Here is a 27,745-nt window from a genome sequence, read left to right on the forward strand (position 1 = left end):
CTGCGTTATACATTCTTATAGCATGCGACTTTAACGTCCCACTGTGAAAGGAGCCTTATAGTCCGAAAAATACAGTAAGTATTGCTGATAAAATATGCATTTTTCTTGATTAAAGCATTTGATTATCAATGCTTTTCTGAAGCAGTCTCTTAGTTTTGAATGTATTATTGCCTGTTTAATGCTTTACATGTTTTGCTTGGTTGTTTTATATTCAGTATGCAAGTTTCACATTGTTCACTCATTATACATATGCAGATGAGTTTAATTATGATAGTTAAAGCTCCATGTGTTGCCATACTAGAATTTATGCATTACATATCTGGCTACAAAATGAAACTCAAGTAAGGGCAAGATTTGTTGGATTGTCAATGGCTATTTGTTTGTAGATGTGAATATTTTATATGCCATTATTCTGTTATAAAAAATATCAACGTTTTATAACTGTGCAATAAAAACGTAATATTTTAACAACTTGGCAAAATGAAGGCCCTTTTCCTGAAGTCTCAAGGCATGCATGTTCAGGTAAACTACATTATGAAGCTGAGAAGCTTTATGATGATCTTCGCTTATTTGATGTGGTGATGCGGGAAAAATACGCCTGGCTAACTGACTCTTTTTTTTTGGGGGGGGGGGGGGGGGGGGTGTTAAGGAATGTATGAAAAAGCTATCAATATGGATACATGATACAACTGTAAGAACCTGTTAAATGATAAAGGACCCCTATCATGAAAATTGTAACATTTAAAATACTTGTAAACCTATAAAATGTGTTATAAATTACTTTTCTCCTATGTTGCTGTGACTTACAGTAGGTAGTAGAAATCTGACAGAACCAGCAGGTTTTGGACCAGCTCATCTCCTCATGGGCGGTTTTCAATGTTTCATTTTTATTTATTTAAAACACATAGGCCTCAATTCACTAAGATCATGCTGGAGATAATAAGGCAAGAGAAAACTTACCTCCACACAGTAAGAGAGTTATTTTATCTCTTCATTCCTTATGTTACCTCTTCTGTAGTTAATGTACCTCCTCTGTAGTTAATTTACCTCCTCTGTAGTTAAGTTACCTCCTCTGTAGTTATTTTCACACGCAGTTAATGAACAGCCTGTCTTTAACTCTGGAGTTATTTTAAGGATTAAAGAGTTAACTTAAAGACAGAAGAGTTAACTTTAGGTTTGCCTGAGGTAAAATGTTTCCTGAATACTACATGCCTTATCACCATGGTAACAACTCTAGAAGAGTTATTAAAGACAAGAGATAAGCTTAGTGAATTGAGGCCTTAGTGAATAGCATTTGCTCCATCCAACTGCCAAAAAAGTGTTCAGCGAGCAGGGAGGCTGGCTAGCTATTTGTATAAATGATTTGCATGGAAAGTCTTAAAAAGAATAAAAGCCTTGCTGAGAATCCCCATGAGGAGATGAACTGGTCCAAAACCTGTTGGTTCGGTCAGATTTCCACTACCTACTGTAAGTGACAGCAACATAGGAGAAAAGTAATTTATTGCTCATTTTACTCTGGAAGAAAATTACTTCTTATCGGTATGTGCTTACATGTATTTTACATTTTACATTTTTTTGCGATAGTGGTCACATGACATACTGGAGCTAAGACCATGACTTTTCTCCTACTTCCACCCAGTTCTAGCTCAGTTCCTAGTTTGTGTGTGCGTATGAGTCTCACTTAGTATTGCTCTATGCAGAACTAGGGTCAGCTAAATGAAAATAAGAATCTGATGCTGATGATACCCCACACTATGGACATCGTAGTGAAGGGGTGTAAGATATGCAGATCAGTGCTGAACACTCAACTTCCTGTGGTCAGAATATTTGTTTATAATTGCCCCAGCTTATTTTCTGTCTCCTCCTAGTGATAGTTTAGCTTGGCCAAGTGATTGTTCTTTCCTAGAAAGAATGTGTGTGTGTGTGTGGGGGGGGGGGGTGAAGGATGCTCAACCACACCACCTGAGAACAAAGTAATCAGCCAAAAAGTTGCCTCTCCATACCTGCTTGTGGTTCATGTTTGTAATTGTATCTGTGTTTGCTAGCAGTTACACAGTAACAAACACAAAATTATTTTTTTTCTCTTTATGACTGCTTGTAACATGTAGATTAAAATATCAGTTAAATATAAGCTTTTTTTATACTCCTTAGGGTGATGAAGGTCCATCTGGCAGACCTGGCCCTCCTGGCCCTCCTGTAAGTATACGTTTACATATTGTACATCTTAATTAATATAAGTAAAGCAAATTACTACATGACATAGCATATGACAGACTTTTTTTTTGGTCCAGATTGTAAGCTCACAAGGGCAGGGACCTCCTCCTAGTGCTTCTTGTTTCTTCTGTACTTTATCATATGATTATGTACCAGCTTTGGTGATGTCTCAAACCAATCATCAACTATGTATGTATTTTACATGTATTGCTGGATGTCCTGATTGTGCTGATTGTTCAGTGTTTCAAAATTCTCACATATCTATGCTACCTACTATTTGTTTTGTACAGTGCTATAGAAGATGTAGGCGCTATATAAAAAAATATAATTCATATAAAAGCCATGAAACACAAAACACATATTCATCATCACTTGAGATAAGCAGTGTGCTGTCAATGGAGTGACTACATTTTGTACACACTGCAGTGTATTTTCCAAAAGAGAGAAGGCATGCTTCAAAAGTATCCTGAGCCAATGCCATTACTGAGTTTTACTTCCACCTAATTTTACATAAATTGTGCAAAAGGTGGATCAGCACAACACCAGGCCGCCTCCGAATGGCCTCCAATCAGAGGTGCGCTGAGCCCTCCCCCCAGAAACTACAAACGCACCTTGAACCCAAACAGAAGCTCTGCATATACACCAAAAGCATGGCTGTTAAGTGGGAGCAGCTGACCAAAAACGAATTCAATTAGTACATAGCAAGGAAATGAACAGCGCTACTTAAAAACAGGCAAGTGCCTACCTGCAAAAGAGTGCAAGCCCCACTTGTGGGATATAATACACACCGAGCATACACATGACCTGTCTACCACTGGAGGAGGATGTTAGTTTCCTGTAACAGCTTGCATGCAACCTATTAAGTACTCGTCCCTCCCACTGCGAAGAAGTCGATCCTCCATGGGAGGGGCCTAACACTAACTAAATCCTAACCTATGTATATGCATAGCCTGGGTGCGGCTAATCAAATAAAATTGAAAATTGCGCAAAAGGTGGATCAGCGCAACACCAGGCCGCCTCTGAATGGCCTCCAATCAGAGGTGCGCTGAGCCCCCCCAGAAACTACAAACGCACCTTGAACCCAAACAGAAGCTCTACATATACACCAAAAGCGCACCTCTGATTGGAGGCCATTCGGAGGCGGCCTGGTGTTGCGCTGATCCACCTTTTGCGCAATTTTCAATTTTCGATTTTATTTGATTAGCCGCACCCAGGCTATGCATATACATAGGTTAGGATTTAGTTAGTGTTAGGCCCCTCCCATGGAGGATCGACTTCTTCGCAATGGGAGGGACGAGTACTTAATAGGTTGCATGCAAGCTGTTACAGGAAACTAACATCCTCCTCCAGTGGTAGACAGGTCATGTGTATGCTCGGTGTGTATTATATCCCACAAGTGGGGCTTGCACTCTTTTGCAGGTAGGCACTTGCCTGTTTTTAAGTAGCACTGTTCATTTCCTTGCTATGTACTAATTTTACATAAACACTGAAGTAGAGGATGATTTACTAAACTATAGCAAGCTCATGATTGTTAAAAAAACAGGTGATCGAACAATTACTAGACATAATATAGCCATGTGCTGTGAATGTGCATGCCCAGTGAGGGCAGTTTAGGAATTCATATCAGAATTAGTGACGTTTCCAAAAAGTCAACTCAGTTGGCTCATACAAGGCTATTTTTTGTATCTTCAACAAATGACTCCTTGTAACAGCCCAAATTGAACTGAATTATTTAATCACTGTACCAAAATATAGTGTCCTTGCAAAATCTTAGAGATGTAATCGGTAGAGTCCATTGATTAAAAAATCAAAAGAATAATTTCCACAGCATCATCACAGTGTGAGATGCGTCTTATATTGCCTACTAATAAGCCCTGTTAATGCCACAGGAGCAGATTACATGTTGAATTAATGAAATATATGATGCAGAAGTGGGCATGAAAGTTGTCAGCTGGAGAATAGCCCAGTACATTCAAAGGGCCTGATGCAGTAAACTGTGTAAAGTTGCCATGCACATGGAGCACACAGCAATTTTACTGTTACTATCACCAGTCCAGCACCGTCTGTTAATCCGTTAGATACACATGCTTTACCACGGTATTACATGCATTGCTATGGTAATGTGCGCTGTGCCATGCGTTACAATAGCAACGTGCATGTTACCTCGGCAATGCCTGTGGTGCTACTAGTTTATTGGGAGGTGTTACACTGGCGGTAGTTCTTTACTGTGTGCTCCCTACCCAAGGCAACTTAAAGGCAACCTAAACTGAGAAGGATATGGATGTTTCCTTTTAAACAACACCAGTTGCCTGGTAGTCCTGCTGATCTCTTTGTGGCTGAATCACACACCTGAAACAAGCATGCAACTAATCCAGTCTGACTTCAGCCAGAGCACCTGATCTGCATGCTTATTCAGGCGCTGTGGCTGAAAGTATTAGAGACACAGGATCAGAAGGAAAGTCAGGCAACTGGTATTACTTTAAAAGGAAAAATACATGTCCTCAGGGGTGAGCCTGGGGTGCCTGGCACCTGGGTGCAAGATTTTCTCTGGCGCCTATGGGAGTGGTTAAATTAACCGCGCCCAACCACATAACCACACCCATGTCCTGCCTAATCACACCAACACCTTCCACCTCTTTACACATGCATGTCATACCCCATTCCTACCCCTCTTTCATGCATAGCAATGACTCAATCCATTTTCCAATCTAAAGATAAATACACTGAGTAGACAGACATTACAATGTTCAAAACAAAGAAAACTTTTTTTATAACAAAAAATTTAAACAAAAAGCATATACCAGGTAGTGAGTGCCAGGGACCCCCAGTGAGTGACAGGTGCCCCCAGGCTAGGTAGGTAGTGAGTGACAGGGACCCCCAGTGAGTGACAGGTGCCCCCAGGCTAGGTAGGTAATGAGTGACAGGGACCCCCAGTGAGTGACAGGTGCCCCCAGGCTAGGTAGGTAGTGAGTGACAGGGACAGTGAGTGACAGGTGCCCCCAGGCTAGGTAGGTAGTGAGTGACAGGGACCCCCAGTGAGTGACAGGTGCCCCCAGGCTAGGTAGGTAGTGAGTGACAGGGACCCCCGTTAGTTAGGTAGTGAGTGACAGGGACCCCCGTTAGTTAGGTAGTGCGTGACAGGGACCCCCGTTAGTTAGGTAGTGAGTGACAGGGACCCCCGTTAGTTAGGTAGTGAGTGACAGGGACCCCCTCACCTCCCAGCAGCAGCAGACCTCTCTATCAGCGGGCGACCCGACCTTAGAGCGGGTGGCGGGCGCACCGATATGCGGAAGTGATGTCACTTCCGCATGAGCGGTGTCCGCTAGGTCCTAGTGCCCGGCACCCGCTCTATCTGGCCGCCCGCTGATGAGGTCTGATGCTGCAGGCCGCCAGGGGGGGAGAGCGGTGGCCGGGGGTGGGGCCAGCGGGCACCCCAGGACACAAGCACAGCCCGGCACCTGTCGGAGAGAGGTGCCTGGGTGCAATGCACCCGCAGCACCCGCCCAGGCACGGCCCTGCATGTCCTTCTTAGTTTAGGTTCGCTTTAACGCAGTTTACTGCACTTGGCCCACAGTGAGAAACAGTTCTAGGGTGTGCCCTGTGTTTTCATCCAACCAGGTCTCAGTAATACAGGCCTGATTTGACGACTCTGTTAGGCCATAAAAGACTATTGTTTTGTATGATATTGCAGAGTATCACTTTAGTGGATTTGTCATTGTGGCTGACGTCTGAACCCAGGGATGTGTCAGTTATCTCTGTTTGAGAGTTTTGGGATAGTCACTGCCAGAGCTGTAGCTGTAAATAAGCAGCAAAAAAAAAAAAAGCTTTCATTGTAAAAATCCTGATGAGAAGGTGCAGTGTGAGAGGCATTCTTTCTTATGCTGGTCATACACTGGTCGATTTGCCATCAGATTCGACCAACAGATAGATCCCTCTCTGATCGAATCTGATCAGAGAGGAATCGTATGGCCACCTTTACTGCAAACAGATTGTGAATCGATTTCACCCTGAAACCGATCACAATCTGTGGAGCTGCTGCCGCCCCCACTGCATACATTACCTGCTCTGGCCGGCGCGAGTCCCCTGGTCTTCTTCTCAGCTCCGACTCCGCTCCGCTACGGCTACTGAACTTCCTGTCCAGGGGAAGTTTAAACAGTAGAGTGCGCTGCGGGACAGGAAGTTCTATGTAGCTCTGGAGCCCGAAGCCCGAAGCGGAGAAGAAGACCAGGGGACTCGCGCCGGCTGGAGCAGGTAATGTATTACCGCTGTATTGCGTTGGTCGTTAGGCATTCGAAAGCCGCTAACGACGCACTTCCAACCCGCCGGCGATGGAGAAAAATCTTCCGCACGGATGGGTCGACGGGAATCGACGGGAACAATTGATTTTGGATGGAAATCGATAGTTCTGTCAACGGTGTGCGCAGCGATTTTCACAGCCGTTTTGATCACTGTGATCGAAACGGCTGTATATCGGTGGGAAAATCGTTAGGTGTTTGGGCCCCTTTAGACCGTGATTTAGCACAACTTTGTAAACCATTTCTTGGCTTGGATTTTGAAGATGATCATAAAATATGTGCAGAAAGAAACAGTCATTTGGTCATGAAGGATGCAGAAGACAGATTAGCAGAGGCGTATCTAGGCAATAAAGCGCCCGTGGCAAACACTGAGATTGCGCCCCCCCCCCCCCCCCTCAGTAGTCACATGCCTCCAGATAATTAATCAAGTAGTCACTGCCTCCCAATTAAATATTAAGTAGATACACACCTCCAGATACAATAATTAATAGCCAGATACAATAATTTAATAGCCAGGGGCCTCACAAAAAGCATTACACAGTCAAGGACATCAAGATCACATAATTAGGCAGGAGTTAGGTTGTAAGAGTCTCTTGCATAGCCCGACCCCCCCCCCCCCCCAACACACACAAGCTATGCCTGCACCCCTCTAGATAAATTATTGGTGGCGTCTGGCAGGCAGAGTGAGGAGAACAATGCATTTGGGGTTGCATGGGTATCACTGAGACTGATGAGCTATCACAGCAGAACTTTATGCGACTTGCAAAAAGAAAGGGGGATAAAGTGCTCACCACTTTCGCATCCCCGGCTCTCTGTTCCTAGCTGTCAAACATTAGATGTCCACCACCTCCGAATCTTGTGCCTCTTGGCAGGGGCATAGCTAGAAATAATAGGGCCCCATAGCAAAGTATTGCTTGCCCCCCCCCCCCACTCCAAAAAAAGTAATTGTGCCCCCCATCCCCTCACACACACACTAATTTTCAATAGCCAGAAAGCGCTGCAGAAAGTGTCAGTGCTATATAAATACATACTAATATGGTAGGGCATTAGACTATGACTATGGTAGGGTTAGATTGTGAGCTCTTCTGAGGACAGTCCGCTGGCTCGTTCCTACGCATACGTACTACTGCCATAACTTATTCGCCTGGAAGTAGGTACACGGTGAACTGTTTGCTAGTAAGAGCTATCACTATTTGGAAGGTAAGTAAAGATCAGGGGACCCTGAACCAGACACCATTCAAATATTTGGCACAGATCACTTTTAACACAGATTTTTCCTTTTTATTAAAAACAGTGATGATGCAGTGTCCCCCAGACACTGCACTTTTACAAAAGTATGCGTCTCCCAGACTCCCACCTCCCCCTCAGGTTTTCTAAGTATGTTCTTCTATGAGTCTGTGCCCCCCTCTCTTCCCCAGATGACCCCTGCGGTCACCACTGTGCACATTCACTCACTGATAAGCTGTCTCGGCTACTGCTTTTCTTTCTCTGCTGCTGGGACACTGACCTGAGCAGACAGATCTAGCAGCCGCAGCTCTGTCTTCGTTGAGGCTGCGACAGGCTTGGAGACGGAGAGCTTCCGTACACGCTGGGTGAGGAAAGGGGGCCGCCTGCAAGCACGTTGGAGAGTCTGACTGACTCGGCTCCAGCTGAGAGCTGACCTCCAAATCGCAGTGGGGCCCCCCTGTGGCCGTGTTGCTTTCATGATTCCTTCTCAATTCCTATGGTTTCCCCCGCGGGCTCTCTGTCCCTGCTATTAGTTTAGATTAGCGGCAAGACAGAGAGGGCGCACACTTCCTACCCGATGTGCTTCAAATGCAGGAAGTGACTGATGACGTCACTTCCGCATTTGACGCACGGGTGGATGGTGTGCATACTCCGTGTCTCTCCTCTTGCCGCTAATGTAAATTCTAACAGCAGGGACAGAGAGCCGGCGGGCGGAGGCGGGGAGACTGGAGGAATAGAGCACCAGACGGCAGGCACAAGATGCGGAGGTGGCGGGGAACATGGGGACAGACATGGCGCCCATGGTGCACTGGCGCCCATGGCACTAGCCATGCCTGCATCCCTCTAGATCCGCCACTGCAGATTAGGGTTTAGCTTTTGATTACTTACAGATCAGTGAGGCGCAAACATGGAGAGGGTTAAGGGCTTTAAAGTGTGAGGTCAGCTTCTAGCAGGCTAGGAATATTCAGCAATAGTAGGCTTCATGGAAAAAGATTTTGATTTGGGATGACTATTTGATTGACTAAGTTCATCTTTTTCACCATCTCTAGTCATTGCATGTTCTGCATATCATACTTGATAATTGTATCTAATCATATTGAAAAAAAAAGGATTCCCTGCTTAAAACTGCCAAAAGTGTATGTTATATTTTATTGTTTATTGTTTTATGTGTCAACCAGCTTTTTTAATAATTTTTCCACCAGTTTTTTTTGCTTGTAGTTTTCATTATTTAAAGTGCATTAGCCTATGCTGTGCAGTACATTGTTCTTCAAAGATTTACTATAAGTGAAGTTCTGGGCACTCTGTCACTCTTCTTGTGTCTCCTGTAGAATGTCCCTTGCAAAATGTTAATTTCACTCTTAAAGAGAGTCTGAAGTGATTTAAAATACCTGTTTTTATTCATCAAGCTGCTTAAAGGGGAATTGAAGATAGAGGTATATGGAGGCTGTCATGTTTATTTCCTTTTAGACAATACCAGTTGCCTGGCAGCCCTGCTGATTCTCTGCCTCTAATACTATTAGCCATAGCCCCTGAACAAGCATGCAGCAGATCAGGTGTTTCAGTGGTTCAGACTTATAAGTCTGATCTGACAAGACTAGCTGCATGCTTGTTTCTGGTTTTAATCAGATACTACTGCAGAGAAATAGACCAGCAGGGCTGCCAGGCAACTGGTATTGATTAAAAGGAAATAAACAAGACAGCCTCCATATACCTCTCTCTTCAGTTCCCCTTTAAGCATTATAATCCAGACTGATTCGCCGCGACTTCGTGGCAGAACGAGGTCTAAATCACCCCGAAATCTCTGGGGCAAAATTCGGGGTCCTTCCTGGTAGAGGCAGAGCTTTGAGCAGTAGCTCTGCCTCTGTTTGTGTCAATCTCTGTGGAACTCCGCCTCCTCCCACCCCTCTCAGTCTTCTTTCACTGAGAGGAGCAGGGAGAGGTGGAGATCCGCGGAGATTGATCCGACTGGAGGCAGAGCTACAGCTCAAAGCTCTGCCTCCCCCGGGCAGCAAAATCCATGAACTGGAAAATCGTGGCACTTTGCCCCAGGATTTTGGGGGATTAAAGACCTCGTTCTGCCACACTGTTGCAGCGATTCAGCGAATCAGATTGGATTATAATGCTGAAGTGGCCTGATGAATAAAAACAGGTATTTTAAAATTTTCAGTCTCTCTTTAAGTAAATAACACCCAACCTACCTGTATATACAGTATTACTAGCATTAGCTCTCTTAAGGCATGTAGAAAAAAAAATCTTCCATGACCAACATTTTGTCAGGCAGCACTGCAGTTTGAAAATGAATTAAACATATTTAATACAACAATCAAACGAGTGCCAGCCATTGTGCTAAGGACAATACCCACTGAATACAGCTACTTCTATATAAGCACAGTTCCACTTGACATCCCTGAATTGTACGACTGATACATTATTCTGCTCTGTGAAGCCGAGAAATATGTTAGAGAATGAAGGTAATTATTCTGAATTCTTTGCGAGAAGTGTATTACTGTTTTTCCTACAATATTTAAATATATTATTTCCTTACGGCTTTTGGAGAAGTCCTTGTTTCAGAATGACTTAATGGACTCATAGAAGAGAGCTGGTATTCATCCAGTTCAGAATTTCAGCACAACTTGACCATGATGGTTGCAAGTCTGTGGTCACTCACAGATAGAGCAGAATGACCGTTCAAGGGGCACCTTTTATTATAGTTAATGAGGCTCCTAATAGGTTGGAGCTAGCAGCATCTACTGGCCACTATTTTTCTTACCCCCATTGCCCGCTGTATTAAAGTAAACTTAGAAATATATTCTCATGTGTCCCATACAAATTAGTATCAATGCCTTTAGCTTGCAAATTAGTAACCTTAGAAAATGTAGTAATTTAAGGACAAGCGGAAGCTTTATGGTAAAGATATAATGAAATATGTGGCACCAATTTATTATGTGTTGATGCTTTAACTTTACTCTGACCTTAGTCCTCTAACAATGGTACTGCAAGGTAGGGTGACCAAATACCCTAAAAAATAAGAATACAGAGACAACAGGAGCCCAAATGGTGCAGTATGTCACAAGAAGAGTGATGAAAAACAAAAAGGATTAGGGTACTCACAAAGGAAGGGGCAACCAACCGCTGAAAGCAGGTGGAGATCGATAAACCTGGCGCCACTTGGGTGTCTGGCTGGAGCTGGATGCGGTCACACTCTTGAAAAAAAAAACAACTAAGGTCCAATCGATTGCAAAGCCACTAGGTACAAACATACACCCCCCCCCCTCCCCCCAAAGGAAGGTGAAAAGCATACAGGGAGTAAGAGGTGCCCAGAAGTAGATAAAACTGAGTTAAAAACTGCTAAGAATAGAGAAATAGAGGTGGCTTACCTCAATAACAACAAGTTCATATAAATATGAACGTTAATAAGCACAGGCAACCCATTTAAATTCAAAGAGAAAGACAGACAATTAAAGTTATATACCATAACAAATAAAAATTAGGAATTATATTGTAGATTGCTAAAATGTAGCAATAGCCCATAGTCTGTTCTCCATATCTAAAATCAACATTAGGACATAGATAACACAGCCATGCGAATACATGCAGCCTTTGTCACACAGTAAAAATAGAGTGATAAACAAAAGTGTATAAGTGTGTACTGTTGTATCATTGTGCTTAAGCACTGAGTTCCTTGTAACTGATGTTTTTAGGCACTTTATTCGGCCTAAGAAAGTGGGTGCAGACCCACGAAATGCATTGCCTGTGCTTAATAATTTGTTGTTATTGAGGTAAGCTACATCTATTTTTCTATTTTTAGCTGTTTTTAACTCTAAGCTTAAATCACTTTAACCACTTGAGGACCCACCCTTTACCCCCGCTTAAGGACCAGCGCTGTTTGAAGGGATCTGTGCTGGGTGGGCTCTGCAGCCCCCAGCACAGATCAGGGTGCACGCAGAGCGATCAGATCGCCCCCCTTTTTTTCCCCCTATGGGGATGATGTGCAGGGGGGGTCTGATCGCTCCTGCGTGCAGGCTAGTTGCGGGGGGGGCACCTCAAAGCCCCCTCCGCGGCGACATTCACCCCCCTCCCTCTCCTACCTCTCCCCCCGGTGATCCGGGCTGCACAGGACGCTATCCGTCCTGTGCAGCCAGTGACAGGACGTCCCCTGTCACATGGAGGCGATCCCCGGCCGCTGATTGGCCGGGGATCGACGATCTGCCTTACGGTGCTGCTGCGCAGCAGCGCCGTACAATGTAAACAAAGCGGATTATTTCCGCTTGTGTTTACATTTAGCCTGCGAGCCGCCATCGGCGGCCCTCAGGCTATTCACGGAGCCCCCCGCCGTGATTTGACAGGAAGCAGCCGCTCGCGCGAGCGGCTGCTTCCTAATTAATCAGCCTGCAGCTGGCGACGCAGTACTGCGTCGGTCCTGCAGCTGCCACTTTGCCGACGCGCGGTATGAGTGCGCGGTCGGCAAGTGGTTAAGCTCTAACCATGGTGCATCTTTCAGTCACAAAATGTACTTTTGTAGACCAAATGTCCTTGTGCTTCAAAAATCAAGTGATAAAGTACTGACCCACATCTACCTAAAACCACCCTAAAATAAGTTCCTTCCCATTTGTGATTGTTGTTGGTGACAGGAAATCATGACATGGTTCCAGGGCCGGTGCTACCATACATGAAAGGAGGCAATTGCCCTGTTTCCCCAGTGCCTCTAGGGGCACCCAAGGTGTCTCCTCCCTAACAACTGTTTCTCCCCAGGGCCCCTGCAGAGTCTTTGGAAGAGTAGCGTCTCTCTTGCCCTGGCAGGCGCTCTTCTCTTTCAGTCTGTGGCCCTGTGCACTCCCATCTTTATCCATCCATGGCTGCATCTTCTCTATGACCTGTGGCATGTTATTGCCTAATAACATGCACCGGGTCACTGAGAAGAGGCACACTTGTTTGGGGAGTGCATGGAGCCATAGACTAACACAGGAGCACACTCACCCTCACAGGTAAGACATTACTCTGCCAAAGACTCTGCAGGGACCCCAGAAAGCATAGTTAAGTTAGGGGGTGATTGGGGGGTTTCAGCCCCTGGCTCAGGGGTCCTGGAGGGAAATTTGGCTGCAACAAAGGGTCCCTACTGCTGCTTTTTGGTCGGGGGTGTTTATTGGGGGCTCCCAGGTTAATTTTGCCCAGGGGCCCCATTGTTACTAGAAACGGCTCTGCATGGTGCTGAAGACAGCTTGAGAGCTGCAACTTTCGTATTGAGAGGCTACCGGCATGATCGGGATATAGGAAAAAAAAAACATCATAATGTCTTGCATGCTAGCTTCTAAAACACCCTGTAACAGAGATTCCCTCGCAGTTTTCACACCTGAATGAAGCAGTGTGGAATTACAGTCACAGTCCCTACCCAGCTATGTTAACTTTGAGCAGCCGAATATCTATGGAACATTCCTGCCTCTTGAGAACTGCACTCAAATGCACTTGGAAATCTGCAGCATAGACAATGTAGACATTTATCTGAGATTTTGGAAGACAGTTTTTGTGCATAAAAACGAACTACCGTATTGATTTACGGTAATCTAGAGAATATTTAATGGCGAGCTGTTCTGCTGTACCTATATATATATATATATATATATATATATATATATATATATATATATATATATATATATATATATATATATATATATATATATATATATATATATATGTATATGTATATTTTTTTTTTTAAAAACCTTCATGCATTTTAATGCACTTAGATTTAATCAAATCATGCCCATTTGTCATTGAAACCTTAAAGAGGAACTCCAGTGAAAATAATGTAATAAAAAAAGTGCTTCATTTTTACAATAATTATGCATAAATGATTGAGTCAGTGTTTGCCCATTGTAAAATCTTTTAAATCCCTGATTTATATTCTGACATTTATTACATGGTGACATTTTTACTGTTGGCAGGGGATGTAGCTGCTGCATGCTTTTTTGGCAGTTGGAAACAGCTGTAAACAGCTATTTCCCACAATGCAACAAGGTTCACAGACAGGAAACTGGCAGGAGTACCACGGTACTCAGAGTTTCTTGTGGGAGGGGTTTCACCACAATATTAGTCATACAGCACCCCCTGATGGTCTGTTTAGGAAAAGGAATAGATTTCTCATGTAAAAGAGGGTATCAGCTACTGATTGGGATAAAGTTCAATTCTTGATCGGAGTTTCTCTTTAAGCCTTTAAAAAAATTGATCTATTTCACCTAACTGTGGATATTTGTGCTGTATGCACTTAATGAAATAGAAAAGCTTTAGCTTCAGGTGTAAAAAAAAGACAGAATCACAATAAATAGCCACTATTTATAACTGTTTTGCACAGAATTCTGTATTTTTGGATAGCTTAAAGCATTTTGAATATCCACTACTGCTAGTGAATGTTTGTCACGGTTAACCAAAATAATTTTTTTTCAAGGAATGAAAAAAATCGAGCGGCATTGATAACACTGTTTCTCCTCTGAAATTACAATTACTGTAGCAGCTGGTGTTTTATAACTCACATATTGTTAATGCTTTGGTTAAATATGTACTTTGTTCATGCCTAATTATTCTGCACTTCATGCTAAGTCCTTCCGTTTTTCTTACTTCAACTCCATAGTAAATTTATGCTGAGCATGTAAGAAGTTAAGATGGAATAAAATCCCAGTAGGTCTGAACTCTGCACAGGCTTTTATGAGTTTTTGTACAAAAGGACAAGAGTCTAAAACTCTAACATGAACATCAGTATAGATTACCTTGTTTGTGCAAGTACAATATTTATCTCTTATGGGGACTGTTCTCAAGTTGTCCACTGGAAACGCTTAACAAGACTTTAATTGTAAACGGTAGGCAAAGAATAAATGGATCAGTGGAATGCAATTATTGTTCTTGGAAAACAGAAGACATTTCTTTCTATGTTAAAGACAGAATAGTGCAAAGAGGTTGTTACTGAGAAAATGCATCGTGTAATGAAAATAAATGCTTGTTTTAATTTGATGCCAGCAACAGGTTTTAAAAAAAGATTCAATCTGTCATAAACTGCCTTTTAAGCCACCAGCAAGCAAGAAAATACTCAAAATTAATTTGATATTACATTTTTCACTAACTTTTGGGTACTTTATCAATTGTCAAATGCTGAAAAGTTCGTTTGAATTGAAGATGAAAATTGTCTCCTAGGAGAAAACTCAGGAGAAAAAGTTGCATATGGGTCTAAGTCCATGGCAGCTTCCAGTTAATGAATGCAAGTTAAAACTGTACCATTTGAAAGTAAAATGGTGTATGATAAGCTCATTGACTGAGGTGAAATAGAAATCAGTGCTCTGCCAAATTGAAATTTGGAACTCATTTTGGAAATGATGGATGCTGCATCCTCTAGGCCAGGGGTCCCCAACATTTTTGAGCCCGGGGCCCGCTATCCCGACCAAAATTTTCCCCGGGGCCCCCCTGGGGGGGGGGGGAGGTTGAGTGGGCGTGGCTAGTGTCGGCGGCAGCAGCCCCCCCCCCCTTTTTTCCCAGATTCCACAGTATAGCAAGTACAGTTTCCACAGTATAGCAAGTACAGTTTCCACAGTATAGCAAGTCCAGTTACCACATTATAGCAAGTACAGTTACCCCAGTATAGCAAGTACAGTTACCACAGTATAGCCAGTATAGTTACCCCAGTATAGCAAGTACAGTTACCACAGTATAGCAAGTACAGTTACCACAGTATAGCACGTACAGTTAGCCTAGTATAGCAAGTACAGTTACCACAGTATAGCAAGTACAGTTATCCCAGTATAGCAAGTACAGTTACCACACTAAAGCAAGTACAGTTAGCCTAGTATAGCAAGTACAGTTACCCCAGTATAGCCAGTAGTTACCCCAGTATAGCAAGTACAGTTAGCCTAGTATAGCAAGTATAGCTACCCCAGTATAGCCAGTAGTTACCCCAGTATAGCAAGTACAGTTAGCCTAGTATAGCAAGTATAGCTACCCCAGTATAGCAAGTACAGTTACCACAGTATAGCAAGTACAGTTAGCCTAGTATAGCAAGTATAGTTACCCCAGTATAGCAAGTACAGTTACCGCACTATAGCAAGTACAGTTAGCCCAGTATAGCAAGTATAGTTAGCCCAGTATAGCCAGTAGTTACCCCAGTATAGCCAGTAGTTAGCCCAGTATAGCAAGTATAGTTAGCCCAGAATAGCAAGTATAGTTAGCCCAGTATAGCAAGTATAGTTAGCCCAGAATAGCAAGTATAGTTAGCCCAGAATAGCAAGTATAGTTAGCCCAGAATAGCAAGTATAGTTAGCCCAGTATAGCAAGTATAGTTAGCCCAGAATAGCAAGTATAGTTAGCCCAGAATAGCAAGTATAGTTAGCCCAGTATAGCAAGTATAGTTAGCCCAGTATAGCAAGTATAGTTAGCCCAGTATAGCAAGTATAGTTAGCCCAGTATAGCAAGTATAGTTAGCCCAGAATAGCAAGTATAGTTAGCCCAGAATAGCAAGTATAGTTAGCCCAGAATAGCAAGTATAGTTAGCCCAGTATAGCAAGTATAGTTAGCCCAGTATAGCAAGTATAGTTAGCCCAGTATAGCAGGTATAGTTAGCCCAGTATAGCAGGTATAGTTAGCCCAGTATAGCAGGTATAGTTAGCCCAGAATAGCAAGTATAGTTAGCCCAGAATAGCAAGTATAGTTAGCCCAGTATCGCTGCCCCAGTGTCGCCAGTACAGTTAGCCCAGTGTAGCCTCTCCTCTCTTCCCCCCGCGCGGCCGCCGCTCCTTTTACCTTACGAGCGGGCAGTCGCTTCCTTATGTTCCCCATAGCTCCTCTCCTCTTGCAGCACCTCGTATTACAGCAGCGCTTCCCGCGCGGCTGCTGTAGGAAGGGTAGGAAATAGGGCAGCGGCTTCCTGTAGCGGCGATCGCCGTTACCATGGGAACACTGCGCCGCCTCCTTCCCTCCTTACAGCAGTCGCACAGCAAGCGCTGCTGTAATACGAGATGCGAGAGGGGCCATGGGGAATATAAGGAAGAAAGCGGCCGCCGCTCATAAGGTATCAGGAACGGCGGCCGCTGGGGGGAGAGGGAGAAAGGCCAGATCCGCCGCGGCCCCCCAGAAATCTGCCAACGGACCCCCAGGGGGCCGCGGCCCCCAGGTTGGGGACCTCTGCTCTAGGCTAAAGAAGATCAATAGTATGGGATTGTTATCACAGTGCAGAATCAGTTCACCATCTGCAATCATTGGGGGGGGGGGGGTAATACACATGGCCAAACCTGTCACTCATTGAGAACCTATGGCATACCATAAATTAACTTGATGATGAAAAAGAGGTAGCACACGCTACAATGGTGACGGTCATGTCTATGAGAACTCACAGAAAAGCATGTGATCATTTGGTCAGTTGATGGATATGTAAGTCTCTGATTTGCTAGCCATGATAATGTGCTAAAGCAGTATGTGATCACAGCAAATCAGAGCTTTGCAAATCTATCAGCTGATCAAACATGCCAATGAGTTCTCCTAGACATGACCGTCACTACTTTAGAACAAATAAAATCCTGCATTAGACAAGAATGGGAAAACATTACACGTTCAAACTACAGCCACTAGTCTGCTTAGTTCCCAAACAGGTAATAACAAAAGAAGACACGGCACTCAGGAGCTGTAGTAGCAAACAAGCTGTATTGGAGCAGACGATACACTACATGTTTCGGCCGGAGCCCTTCCTCAGGTGTACCACCCACAATCAAACCAAGTGATTTATACCCACCCCCAGGAAGTGACAAAAACACACATTATGCAAATTGTCAGGGAACTACACACCAATCTTTACCCTGAAAAACTGAGGATAAACACAAGGGCATAACTTGGATACATAATATACATCTTCATGCAATAATATTTTATATAATACTATATCAATACATAGTAAATTTTAGGTCAAGAAAAAATAGGGACAAATCAAGTCCATTCTTCCTCTGTGGAGACCCGCTAAAAGCGAAGTCAAAGAAAACAAACAAAGTGATTGTTTTCATTTAAAGAGACACTGAAGCGGAAAAAAAAATATGATATAATGAATTGGTTGTGTAGTACGGATAATTACTAGAATAATAGAAGCATAGAAAATATTCTCATATTTTTATTTTCAGTTATATAGTGTTTTTTATAACAATGCATCATTCTCTAATATTTGCAGTTTACACACTACACTAATCATTCGAAATGATTTTTACAGAGCAGGCTGTCCTGTCCTGTGCAGACAGTTGAGATAACAACTTTCAGAAGACAGAGCTCTCTGCGACTTTGAAAGTTGTGGAGCTCAATGGCTTATTTGCATATATAACAACTGGAGTTTCTTAATTCCTGTATTGGAAACAATATTAGACTTATGTCTCTGCTCCTAATGTTTTATTTCTTAGCTGTACTACACATACAAATCATTATATCATAATTTTTTTTTCGCTTCAGTGTCTCTTTAAGCCTTTAGGTGAGATACAATCAAACTTCCAGATCCACTTAGCCTCTCGTTGTAAAAGCAATTTGTCTCTAACTTCCGAGGGGGAATGGCATCCACAATGGACCATCGTAATTGTGAAACAGCATGACCTGCTTGTAAAAAATGCCTGGCAACAGGTGTATCATACTGTTCCTTACCGACAGCCAAATTTGTGATAGCCTGTTTGTGCTGTTCCCAAACAGGTGTGTAGCCATAACTGATATGGGGTGGCCCCAAAGCACAGTCAATGTCACAGCCCCAAAGCATACCACAGTCAATGTCACAGCCCCAAAGCATACCACAGTCAATGCTTACTGAAGCCCTGGGCATACCCACAATCATCCAGATGGAAATGCTTTGGTCTGGGACTAACCTTTCCAAACAGGAAGCATGTGATTATATAATCTAATATGTGTGTCCCTCAGGAACACAGTGTAGGCTAAAACGTTTATCATAAAGATGATAAAGATGTGTCATGGCAACTTATGGTACCCACATATGTGGTACTCAGCAAAAACTTACATTGCAAGTAGATTCCCTTTAACCACTTTACCCCCGCCCCTACGAATTTCTCCGTCCCTTTTTCCATCCTTTAACCCCCAGGGACAGAGAAATCCATACTTTCCACGCTCCCGCCGCTGCACGCGCTCCCGCTCGCTCTAGCGCGCATTCCCGCGGGTAAACACGCCGCCGGCCGCTCGCCCGGAGATCAATGAACGGGAAAATCCATTCCTGTTCGTTGATCTAAGCCCCGCAATGATCCGCTGCTTTTCCGCTAAGCAGCGCGATCATTGTGAAAAAAAAAAACTAACCCAGCCTCCTACTACTTCCTCCAAGCGTCCGGAAGGTCGCATTAAACAAAAAGTTACTGGTGCCATCTTGTGGCCAAATAGTAAAACTACACCCTAAACATTTTTCACATACAAATGAATTAGTTATACACAAAAAATTAACTCATTACCTCCCACACTCCCCATTTTTTTTTTGTAATAAAAAAAAATTACAAAATTTACAATTAAAAAAAATACATAAATAGTTACCTTAGGGACTGAACTTTTTAAATATTTATGTCAGGAGGGTAGAACACTGTTACTTTATAAACTATGGGCTTGTAATTAGGGATGGACGCAAAACTGAAAAAAATGCACCTTTATTTCCAAATAAAATATTGGCGCCAAACATTGTGATAGGGACATAATTTAAACGGTTTTATAACCGGGACAAAAAGGCAAATACATTTCATGGGTTTTAATTACAGTAGCATGCATTATTTAAAAACTATAATAGCCAAAAACTGAAAAATAATTAATTTTTTCCCACATTTTTCCTATTTTCCCATTAAAACACATTTAGAATAAAATAATTCTTGGCATAATGTCCCACCTAAAGAAAGCCTAATTGGTGGCAGAAAAAAACAAGATATAGTTCATTTCATTGTGATAAGTAATGATAGAATGGAAGGAGCACTGAAAGGTGAAAATTGCTCTGGTGGTCAGGAGGTAAAACCCCTCAGTGGTGAAGTTAAAGCTCTGTGCCATTAGTGATTTCATTTTCTCACTGTTCTTCCTGACAGTTTTGTTTTGGGAATGCCACCTCTTCACCACAGTACTTGAGAGTAACAATATCCCCAAGCATTCAAAGTTTTGTTTATTGCTGCTTATAGCCAAGAAAAAAATGAAAAATGAAACCCACTGTTCTGTTCATCTTCTGCTCAGGCAAGACATGCATTTATTTTTGAAAGTATGTATTAAACTGCTAAAGTGGCTATTTACACAACTCTCAACTGAAAAAGTTTACAGCAGTACAGGGATGAGCAAAATGAACACATTTAATTGTACTCACTCTTTAAGAAAATTGTGCCAAACAAAATCATAAGAAAAGATGAAGTCTTTAAAGGACAACCGAGGTGACATGCGCCCTTTTGAGACAGACGTGTATGTATAGTGCCAAGCACACAAATAACTAGGCTGTGTTCCTTTTTTCCTTTCTTTGTCTAAAAGAGTTAAAAATCAGTTATGCAAGTGACAGTTTCTGTCCGGGTCGGGACTGGTTCGGACTGGGTCAGACTATAGCATAACCCTCACTGATTATTAATTACAGCCATAAAATACTTTCCTGTCAGTAAATGGCTTCTGAGAGCAAGAAAGAGATAAAAAGGGTAAATAATTCAATGATTTGAGCTCTGGCATACTTCAATTAAGGTGTCATTTTGCAAAGACAATGAAACAGTAAAAAAATCAAAAACTTGATTTCAATATAAAATAAAACTGTGGGATATCTAAAAAAAAGTAATTTTTAGGAGAAGGAGGATAGATACAATTGTTTTTCTCATCAGTTTATTTTCACCTCAGATGTCCTTTAATGGGTTCTTTCAAAACCATCCATTTGGCCAGACTGGTGCACTCCATTCTAGAGTTATCTGATTATATATTAAAAAAAAAAAAAAACTGTTGTCATTGTAGATTAAAACAGCAGCAAGGGTATGGTGGTATATCTGATCTTTTAATAATGTTATATTATGTGCCAAGCATTTCTGGCAAATCAAAGTGGGGATGGGGATACTCTAATATCACAGAGCTACCAGCTTTACATTCTTAAAACAGCAAATACGGTAATAGACGGAAAACTGTAGAAATCCCAAGGCATCGCAGCCAGAATTACAAGTAGTCCTCCCTATTTAAATCATCATGAACAAAATGATGAAAATATGAATTATAGCAGGTCAAAATACAAAGCCTGAGCGCACAGATCTCTGATTTTCCTATGGTGTGTTGAGTGCATTATATAATAGCATAATAAGAAAGAATGTGAACATTGTAACAGCGGGGAATCTTGTTAGAAGACTAATAACACAGAGTTGCTATGTTGACAATAGATAAAAGTTAGAAAAATAGTTTAGATCTTCCCAAGCCACCACCCACCAGGCATATCTGTGTAGTGTGATGATTCACTGACTGGCACTGAAACATATTGTTGCAAACAATTTTCTTTATAAATCCATGTTGATCCTCAGATACAGGGAATCCATCTACGGCATCAAGAACAGAATATTCATTTTTTTGTGCTGAAAGGACTGAACAGACACATTTTTTTATCCAACATCAATTCTTTCATGTATCTATAGGAGTGTAAATCAAAATCTGACTGGTTGCTTGAGATTGACCATGGCAGATTTCCAGTTCCTAAAAGAAAAATTAGCCAGCCAAAGACTTACGTGACATGCATAACAGTAAGGTATCATAAAGGAAAAATGCAAAGCCTGGATAAAATGACTACAGTCAGAGATATTGAAAGCGCCATTATGGACAGTCTGTGCGAGGCCTCGAAACAGAACATTCAAGGCTGAAAATATGCCAGACCAATATTAGAATCTGATAGCACTAATAAGGATTAGGCATGAGCGGGCGGATTCTGCGGAATTGATTCCATGGCAAAAATCTTCAATTCCGCTTAAGGAAAAATTCTGCGGAAATTACTCTCTAATTGATTCTGCCATGTGGTAATTCCACCCACCATGTTCCTTGAACATTTCTATCAGTTCCATCAGCCAACTGAATGTTCCCAGATGTCATATACAGGCAGCCTTGTCAGTCAATAATTATTTTATCATCCTCCTACCTATATAAGCTATTGGGAGGATAGGGGCTGTGATATAAAGAGGTAGGTAAAAACCATTTCTCCTCAGAGCAGACTTATGTAGCTTTATCCAGATCACTGGTAGGCAGGAGTCAGGACAAGCAGAAAGAGGATTTTATTTTGCAATTACTTCTCTTATGTTGCATTTAAGTGCTGAGAGAGAGATATTATGTGGGCAGAAACAGGTTAACTATTTATTTTATTTTGTAATATAGATTGTTGGTCTCAGGTTAGCAGTCATCTTCACCTATGTGTTTTTTTTTCTGAATAATGAATACATTTTAGAACTGTACTAACTTCATGCATAATTTTCCACTGTAATTTGCAGTACTCCGTTAAATAATTTCTATGTGCCCTTTAGTATTCTGCATGAGATTGAGAGGGAATTTGTTGCAATGTCATTGTCTTTTCTTGCTATAAAATTAAAACAAAGAATAATTAAGTACAATCATACCCTCTCTTCCACTAACCCACTCATTACTCCTTTCTCCTCTTAGGTTATCTATTATCCCTTTTGCCTCTTATATGATGTAAATTAAGAATATGTCCAGTATAGTTACAGTGAGCTTCCTTACATATTAGCGGCATTTTAAAGTCCTTCACATCCCTATAGACTTCTGAAAGTCTCCTTAATTCCATTTCCCTGATTGCACCCCTGCTTTGCATTGATTTAGTTGCAAAGAGCTTCTCTAATTGTCTGAAGCACTTTAAAATCCTATGGACTCGTTACCACACTTAAAATCACTCAAATTCCTTAATAGATGCATTCCGCCCCACATTTTGCTACTCAGCACAATTTTGGAATATTTATTTTGGACTTCCTCAGCTAATCTGGCAGTGTCAATCATCAATCTAAAAAGGATGCGTACAGGTTAGACCTTTCTCAGGCACCTTAAATTATATGTTCAGTAGACTTGTTATTATTACTCCATGTGCACTGCAGTTGTTAGCTTGTAGGACGTTGTCAGCTATTAGATGCTTATACCTCAGAGGAATAGATATGCAAATACTTGTCTCTGTTCCTGCCCACATTGAATTTTCGGTGCTGAATTTTCCATAATGTCACACACACCCTAAATCCAAAGCAGCTATTAGATTAGGCCCCGTAATAAAGGCTGTTACAGTTGAACAGACCTATTACGCCAGTACAGAACTCTCCCCACAAAGCTTCATAGAGATATAGACTGTGGCTGGATAGTGTAACGGTTGAGGGCTCTGCCTCTAGGATACTCCTCCCTCCTATTCAGTAAGCCAGACCCTATTCGGTAAGGAGCAACGCTCTCTAACACTGCTACTGCCTCACAAGCACTTTGAATCTGACAGGATAAAAGTGCTATACAAGTATAGGAATTATTGTATAAGAAACTATTAGGAAATTTACCTCTCTGTTACCTTCCAGAACTAAAATATAAAATGGATGAGCTGCGATTTTAAGTTCACCTTTGTATTCTCTCGTTTATCCAGCTGTTTGCATGCAGACCCCCTGTACTTAATACTAGACATTCAGGGAGGGCAGGTTGTAGACTTTTTGCTGCCTGAAGCAAACTTGTGAGAATGCACCCCCCAGCCCTAACCCCCCAGGAGGAACAATGATATATAACACATACTTATTTTATATATATCAAATTTGTGTCTGCTCTATACAGTAACTGTCCATAATATATAACTGTCAATAAAAAAACAATTGTCCTCTCCACTCTATGCAGAATGGATACAGGGCAAATGGGAAACCGAGCCTTAGGGCCTGTACACACTGCTGCGCTTGCGCTGCGTTTTTAAAAACGCATGCGTTTTTAAAATCGCAAGGTCTTTTGAAAAATAATGAAAATCGTGATGACTTGTACACACTGGTGCGATGCGTTTTTAGAAAAACGCAATCGCAGTGCCTGCTGCGCTTTTTTAAGCGCGGCGCTTGAAAAACGCATGAAAAACGTTTTTTAGAAGGCAGTATCCCAGAAGACTCTGCAATTTCCTGATTCTTGTTGAAATGTAAACTAGAAAAAAAACAAAGGATTCTTTAGCCAATCAGCAATTACAAGAAAAACGCAAACGCATCAAAAACGCAGGCAAAAGCGCATGCGTTTTTTAAAAACGCATATGTAGCATTTTTAAAACTACATGCACTTGTGATTTTAAAAACGCATGCGCTTGCGATTTTGCTTGCGTTTTTCAGTCTGTACAGGCCCTTAGGCTACATTTGCAGTGGGGCATTGTGGTGCAGTGTTCCAGAAGCATTGTAACGCAAAATGTCACACTTCAATCTAACCCTTGTGTAACCCACGTGCTGTTCACAGTGCATGCAGTGTGTTACCGCAAAAAAGGCGTGTTAACTGTTACAGTGAAGCATACTTTTCATTGACTGTATACTTCATTGCATGCAATGTAACAAGTAGATAACGTGTGGCGATGACCTTTCCATTCTGTTGCATTTCTGCTATTACAGGAATTGCAATGCCCACTGTGAACATGGCCTTACATTATAAAACTTTGCATGCATTTTCTGCTCTGGACAAAATGTATATGATTCTAATTAGTGTGCTCCCTGCCTGCTATGCAAGCATAGGATTTCACCAAGCCATGTAAAGAAAGTGCAGCACAGATTGTCTTTCACTGAAGCTCTCACCTCTCTGTTGTTTGCTGTTGGCCTTCTGTAATCAGTCAATTCAGAAAATTAGATGATTATCCAAGGAATGCATATCCTGAGAGCTGAGTAGGGAGTCTAGGGACAGTCAAAAACTTTTTAACCTGTTTCTAATGCTGGGAATACACGGTTCGTTTCTGCCGTGCGTTTCTGCTCTCGATCGTTTTTGCCGCTTGATTTAAGCTCTCGATTCTTATCTTCCTCTCATTTTTCTTATCTTTTTCCATTCACTTCTATCAGAAAATGAGCGGCAAAAGAATCGAAAGGGAGATCGTACATGTTGGAAATTATCTATCGAACCATCTAATTAGCTACAAAACGAACCGTGTATTCCCAGCATTACACCTTATCACCTTATCTGCCTGTGGACAAGCAGCCATTAGAACAATGGTGGGAGAGACCCTGTCTCTGCTCTGCATCATGGTGTGTACATTTTCCAGATGCCGCCCTCTAATTGCTCTCTAACTGCTGCTGCCCTGAAGCCTGTGCTGCACATTGCTGCATACAAGAACCAGCCCTGTAGACATTGTGCCCTTTAACATCATATCAACTCTAGCAAACAGTTCTTTCATCTGGTGGGCACCAACCTCTTCCAGAAAATATTTGCAGGTTATCTGCCCTAAATGAAGAAAAACACTGGAACAGCTGGATAGTGCACTGTTTCAGCTTCACAAGTTTTGTAGGAGACCAGGGTTCAAATCCTGACTCGTCAGTAACTAACTAATAAGGAATCCTTGGTCATGACTGTCTAATGCTCCAGGGTGGCCTACTGAGCACACCCTAAGTGGTGTAAGCACTTCGAGTCTGAAAAGAGAAAAGTGCTACAGTACACAAATGGTAACATTTTATTTCACTACACCAGACTCGTTAACATTGTGGAAAAATGTGCCAAGATGAAAGACCTTGTGTAAAAAATACTCTGCCTCCTGTTGTTTCTGGGTCTTCATTCTTAAATATGTTAATTTGGAGTTAAAAAATAGGAAGCCAACTTTTGCTGTGCTCATGTTTATTCCTGAAAAACTAATGACAATGTGGAATCTGTGATATCGGAATTTGCCATGTTCCAATGCTCTTATTTAGCACAGTGAATTTTCAGGAAAGGAATACTATTACAATGAGAAAATGAAGGTAATTATTTCCCTCTTATTGTAACCCTGAACAAGGTTATCGAGTGAAATTCAATGTGTTAATCAAGACTGAACACCCTGCAGATTTTGTTTATTATCATTTTAATATGCAGAGAATGAAGAGTTCTCTCATTAAAAAGAAAAACAATAAGTTGTGATTGTCAATTTTTATTTTATTTACTTCAGTATGAAAAAGTATGGAGTCCAGCTAATCCATTTATCTGCACATAAATGCCCCCCAGTAATGCCTTTTGCATCTCAGGTGCAAGAGCTTGGAGGGCATCATTAGCTCAGGCTGGTGTTTTGAGACAAGGCAAATTATTTTGTTGCCATTTTTTTGTGAGAGACCTGCAATGTTTACAGTCATATTGGTGTGACTATTATGAGGGCAATTGTGATCTTGCATACTTGCACTACAAATACATGTGTTATAACCAAGCATTAAACCTTACATTTTACTCACCAAAACATTACACTAATCTCTTTCGTATGGGATTATTTCACTACTGGCAAGGTCCTCTATACTCCAAAATGGACAATTATGGTGGTAGCAATGCTGGAGAAATCTGGGTGCTGCCATACAATGCTGGAGAAATCTAGGCGCTGCCATAGTTACCCATATTAAAATAGGAAGATACTGGCTATAGCCCGAAGTTTGGTTGTGGAGAGGTGCCTGACAAAAATAGCACTCTGCAGAAATGGCGGTGGGAATGCTGGGAGCAGTATTCACTGGAGTTTGGCTGCATTGTAGTTGGTTAGCATTAGGAGTAGGTGGGGATGGATAGCCTTACGTATAGTTTACAGGAGGCTCATGTGAGAGTTAGGGTATGGAGAGTGATAGAAAAGTAGTAAAACTACCAATATTCTACTCTTGTGGACAGTAGAATATACTATAGCGCAGGTATGTCAAACTGGTCCTATGAGGGCTGAGGTCCTCACACATTTTTGATACAGCTTAAATGAATTGATGGGTCTGAATCAGGAAAGGTGTGGTCCATCAGGTAGAACACATTCCTCTTTCTCAGTCCATCCTAAACACTGGCATGGATCTGGCCCTCCAGGCCTGGAGTTCAACACATGTGCTATAGCGGATACTGCCACTATTTGTTGCTAATTTTTCCCTGTGTTTTTTTTTTCTTGCATAGAAACCCATAGTGGGTGAAACTTTTGAGCAACGTTTCATCTGTATCGCTGAATTTAATTATCAATAAAAATTATTGTTGCAAAAAAGAAACCCATAGTAAGCACTCAAAAATAGCACAGCAATGTATGATCCTACTTGTAGGCTCATTTCAAGTAGAGATATCATTACTATGTGTAAAGATTGTGATGATTATCCATGTGTACACATTTAAATATGTTAAAGAAATTCATTTGTGCCCAAGATCATATAATGTTTGAGAACATTATTAATGCTATTTCCCTTCCTGTACTATGTCATGGCTAGTAGATAAAGAAAACATATAGCTACTGTACTATGTTAACTTGAAATATTTTGGGGGAAATCAAATGCAATTTGTAAAACAGACATCACAATAATTTTTGTAGCATACAAATTAAAGATTGTTGGTGTGTGCTAACATTGTTCTTCATATTGTAATATAATGTGTATTCTTTTTCCAAGGGTGTGCCATTTACTGAGGGAAATGGAATGGGCAGTTTGTATATGCTCAAGGTAAATTTTACTGATGAACTGGTCTTAAAATTGTGACTGTAGATAATATTAGCAAATTTATTTATTGTGTTTATTTTACTTTGTCTTTTACTGTTCATTTAAGCCGTACTGTTCATTTTTTCCATATGCGCTCATCAAGAAGATATACTCCTTTGCTCTGTGAGATGGCAAGTCCTAATAACAGCTGGTGGAAGTCTCTTAGATGAAGTATTCTTTTGTGTTTTGCTTTTAGAATCATTCAGCCAAATCAGAATACAATTTCCAAAACTAATGTCATCAGCAATGTATAGAGCATGGCAAAAATTATAAATCAGGGCTAAAAACAAAAGTTAATGACATCAATTTATGAAATCAACTTATTAGCCTAATTACAATATCTATGAGCATGATTACATTGTAGGAGTCTTAAAGTGGACCTGAACGGTTGCACAGGACAGA

General features: G+C 41.6%; 1 protein-coding gene across 6 annotated transcripts in view; it reads left to right on the plus strand.

Annotated features, from left to right (window-relative positions):
- The window catches only part of COL19A1 (collagen type XIX alpha 1 chain), a 1,086,226-nt gene that overhangs the window by 782,287 nt on the left and 276,194 nt on the right, over positions 1-27,745 (plus strand). For all 6 annotated transcript variants that reach the window (XM_068281448.1, XM_068281450.1, XM_068281452.1 and 3 more), the window contains exons 38-39: positions 2,152-2,196; positions 27,257-27,307. In XM_068281448.1, coding sequence (XP_068137549.1) covers positions 2,152-2,196; positions 27,257-27,307 — 96 coding nt within the window. The remainder of the gene's footprint in view (positions 1-2,151; positions 2,197-27,256; positions 27,308-27,745) is intronic.

The sequence above is a fragment of the Hyperolius riggenbachi genome, chromosome 4, assembly GCF_040937935.1.
Source record: "Hyperolius riggenbachi isolate aHypRig1 chromosome 4, aHypRig1.pri, whole genome shotgun sequence".
NCBI lineage: Eukaryota > Metazoa > Chordata > Amphibia > Anura > Hyperoliidae > Hyperolius > Hyperolius riggenbachi.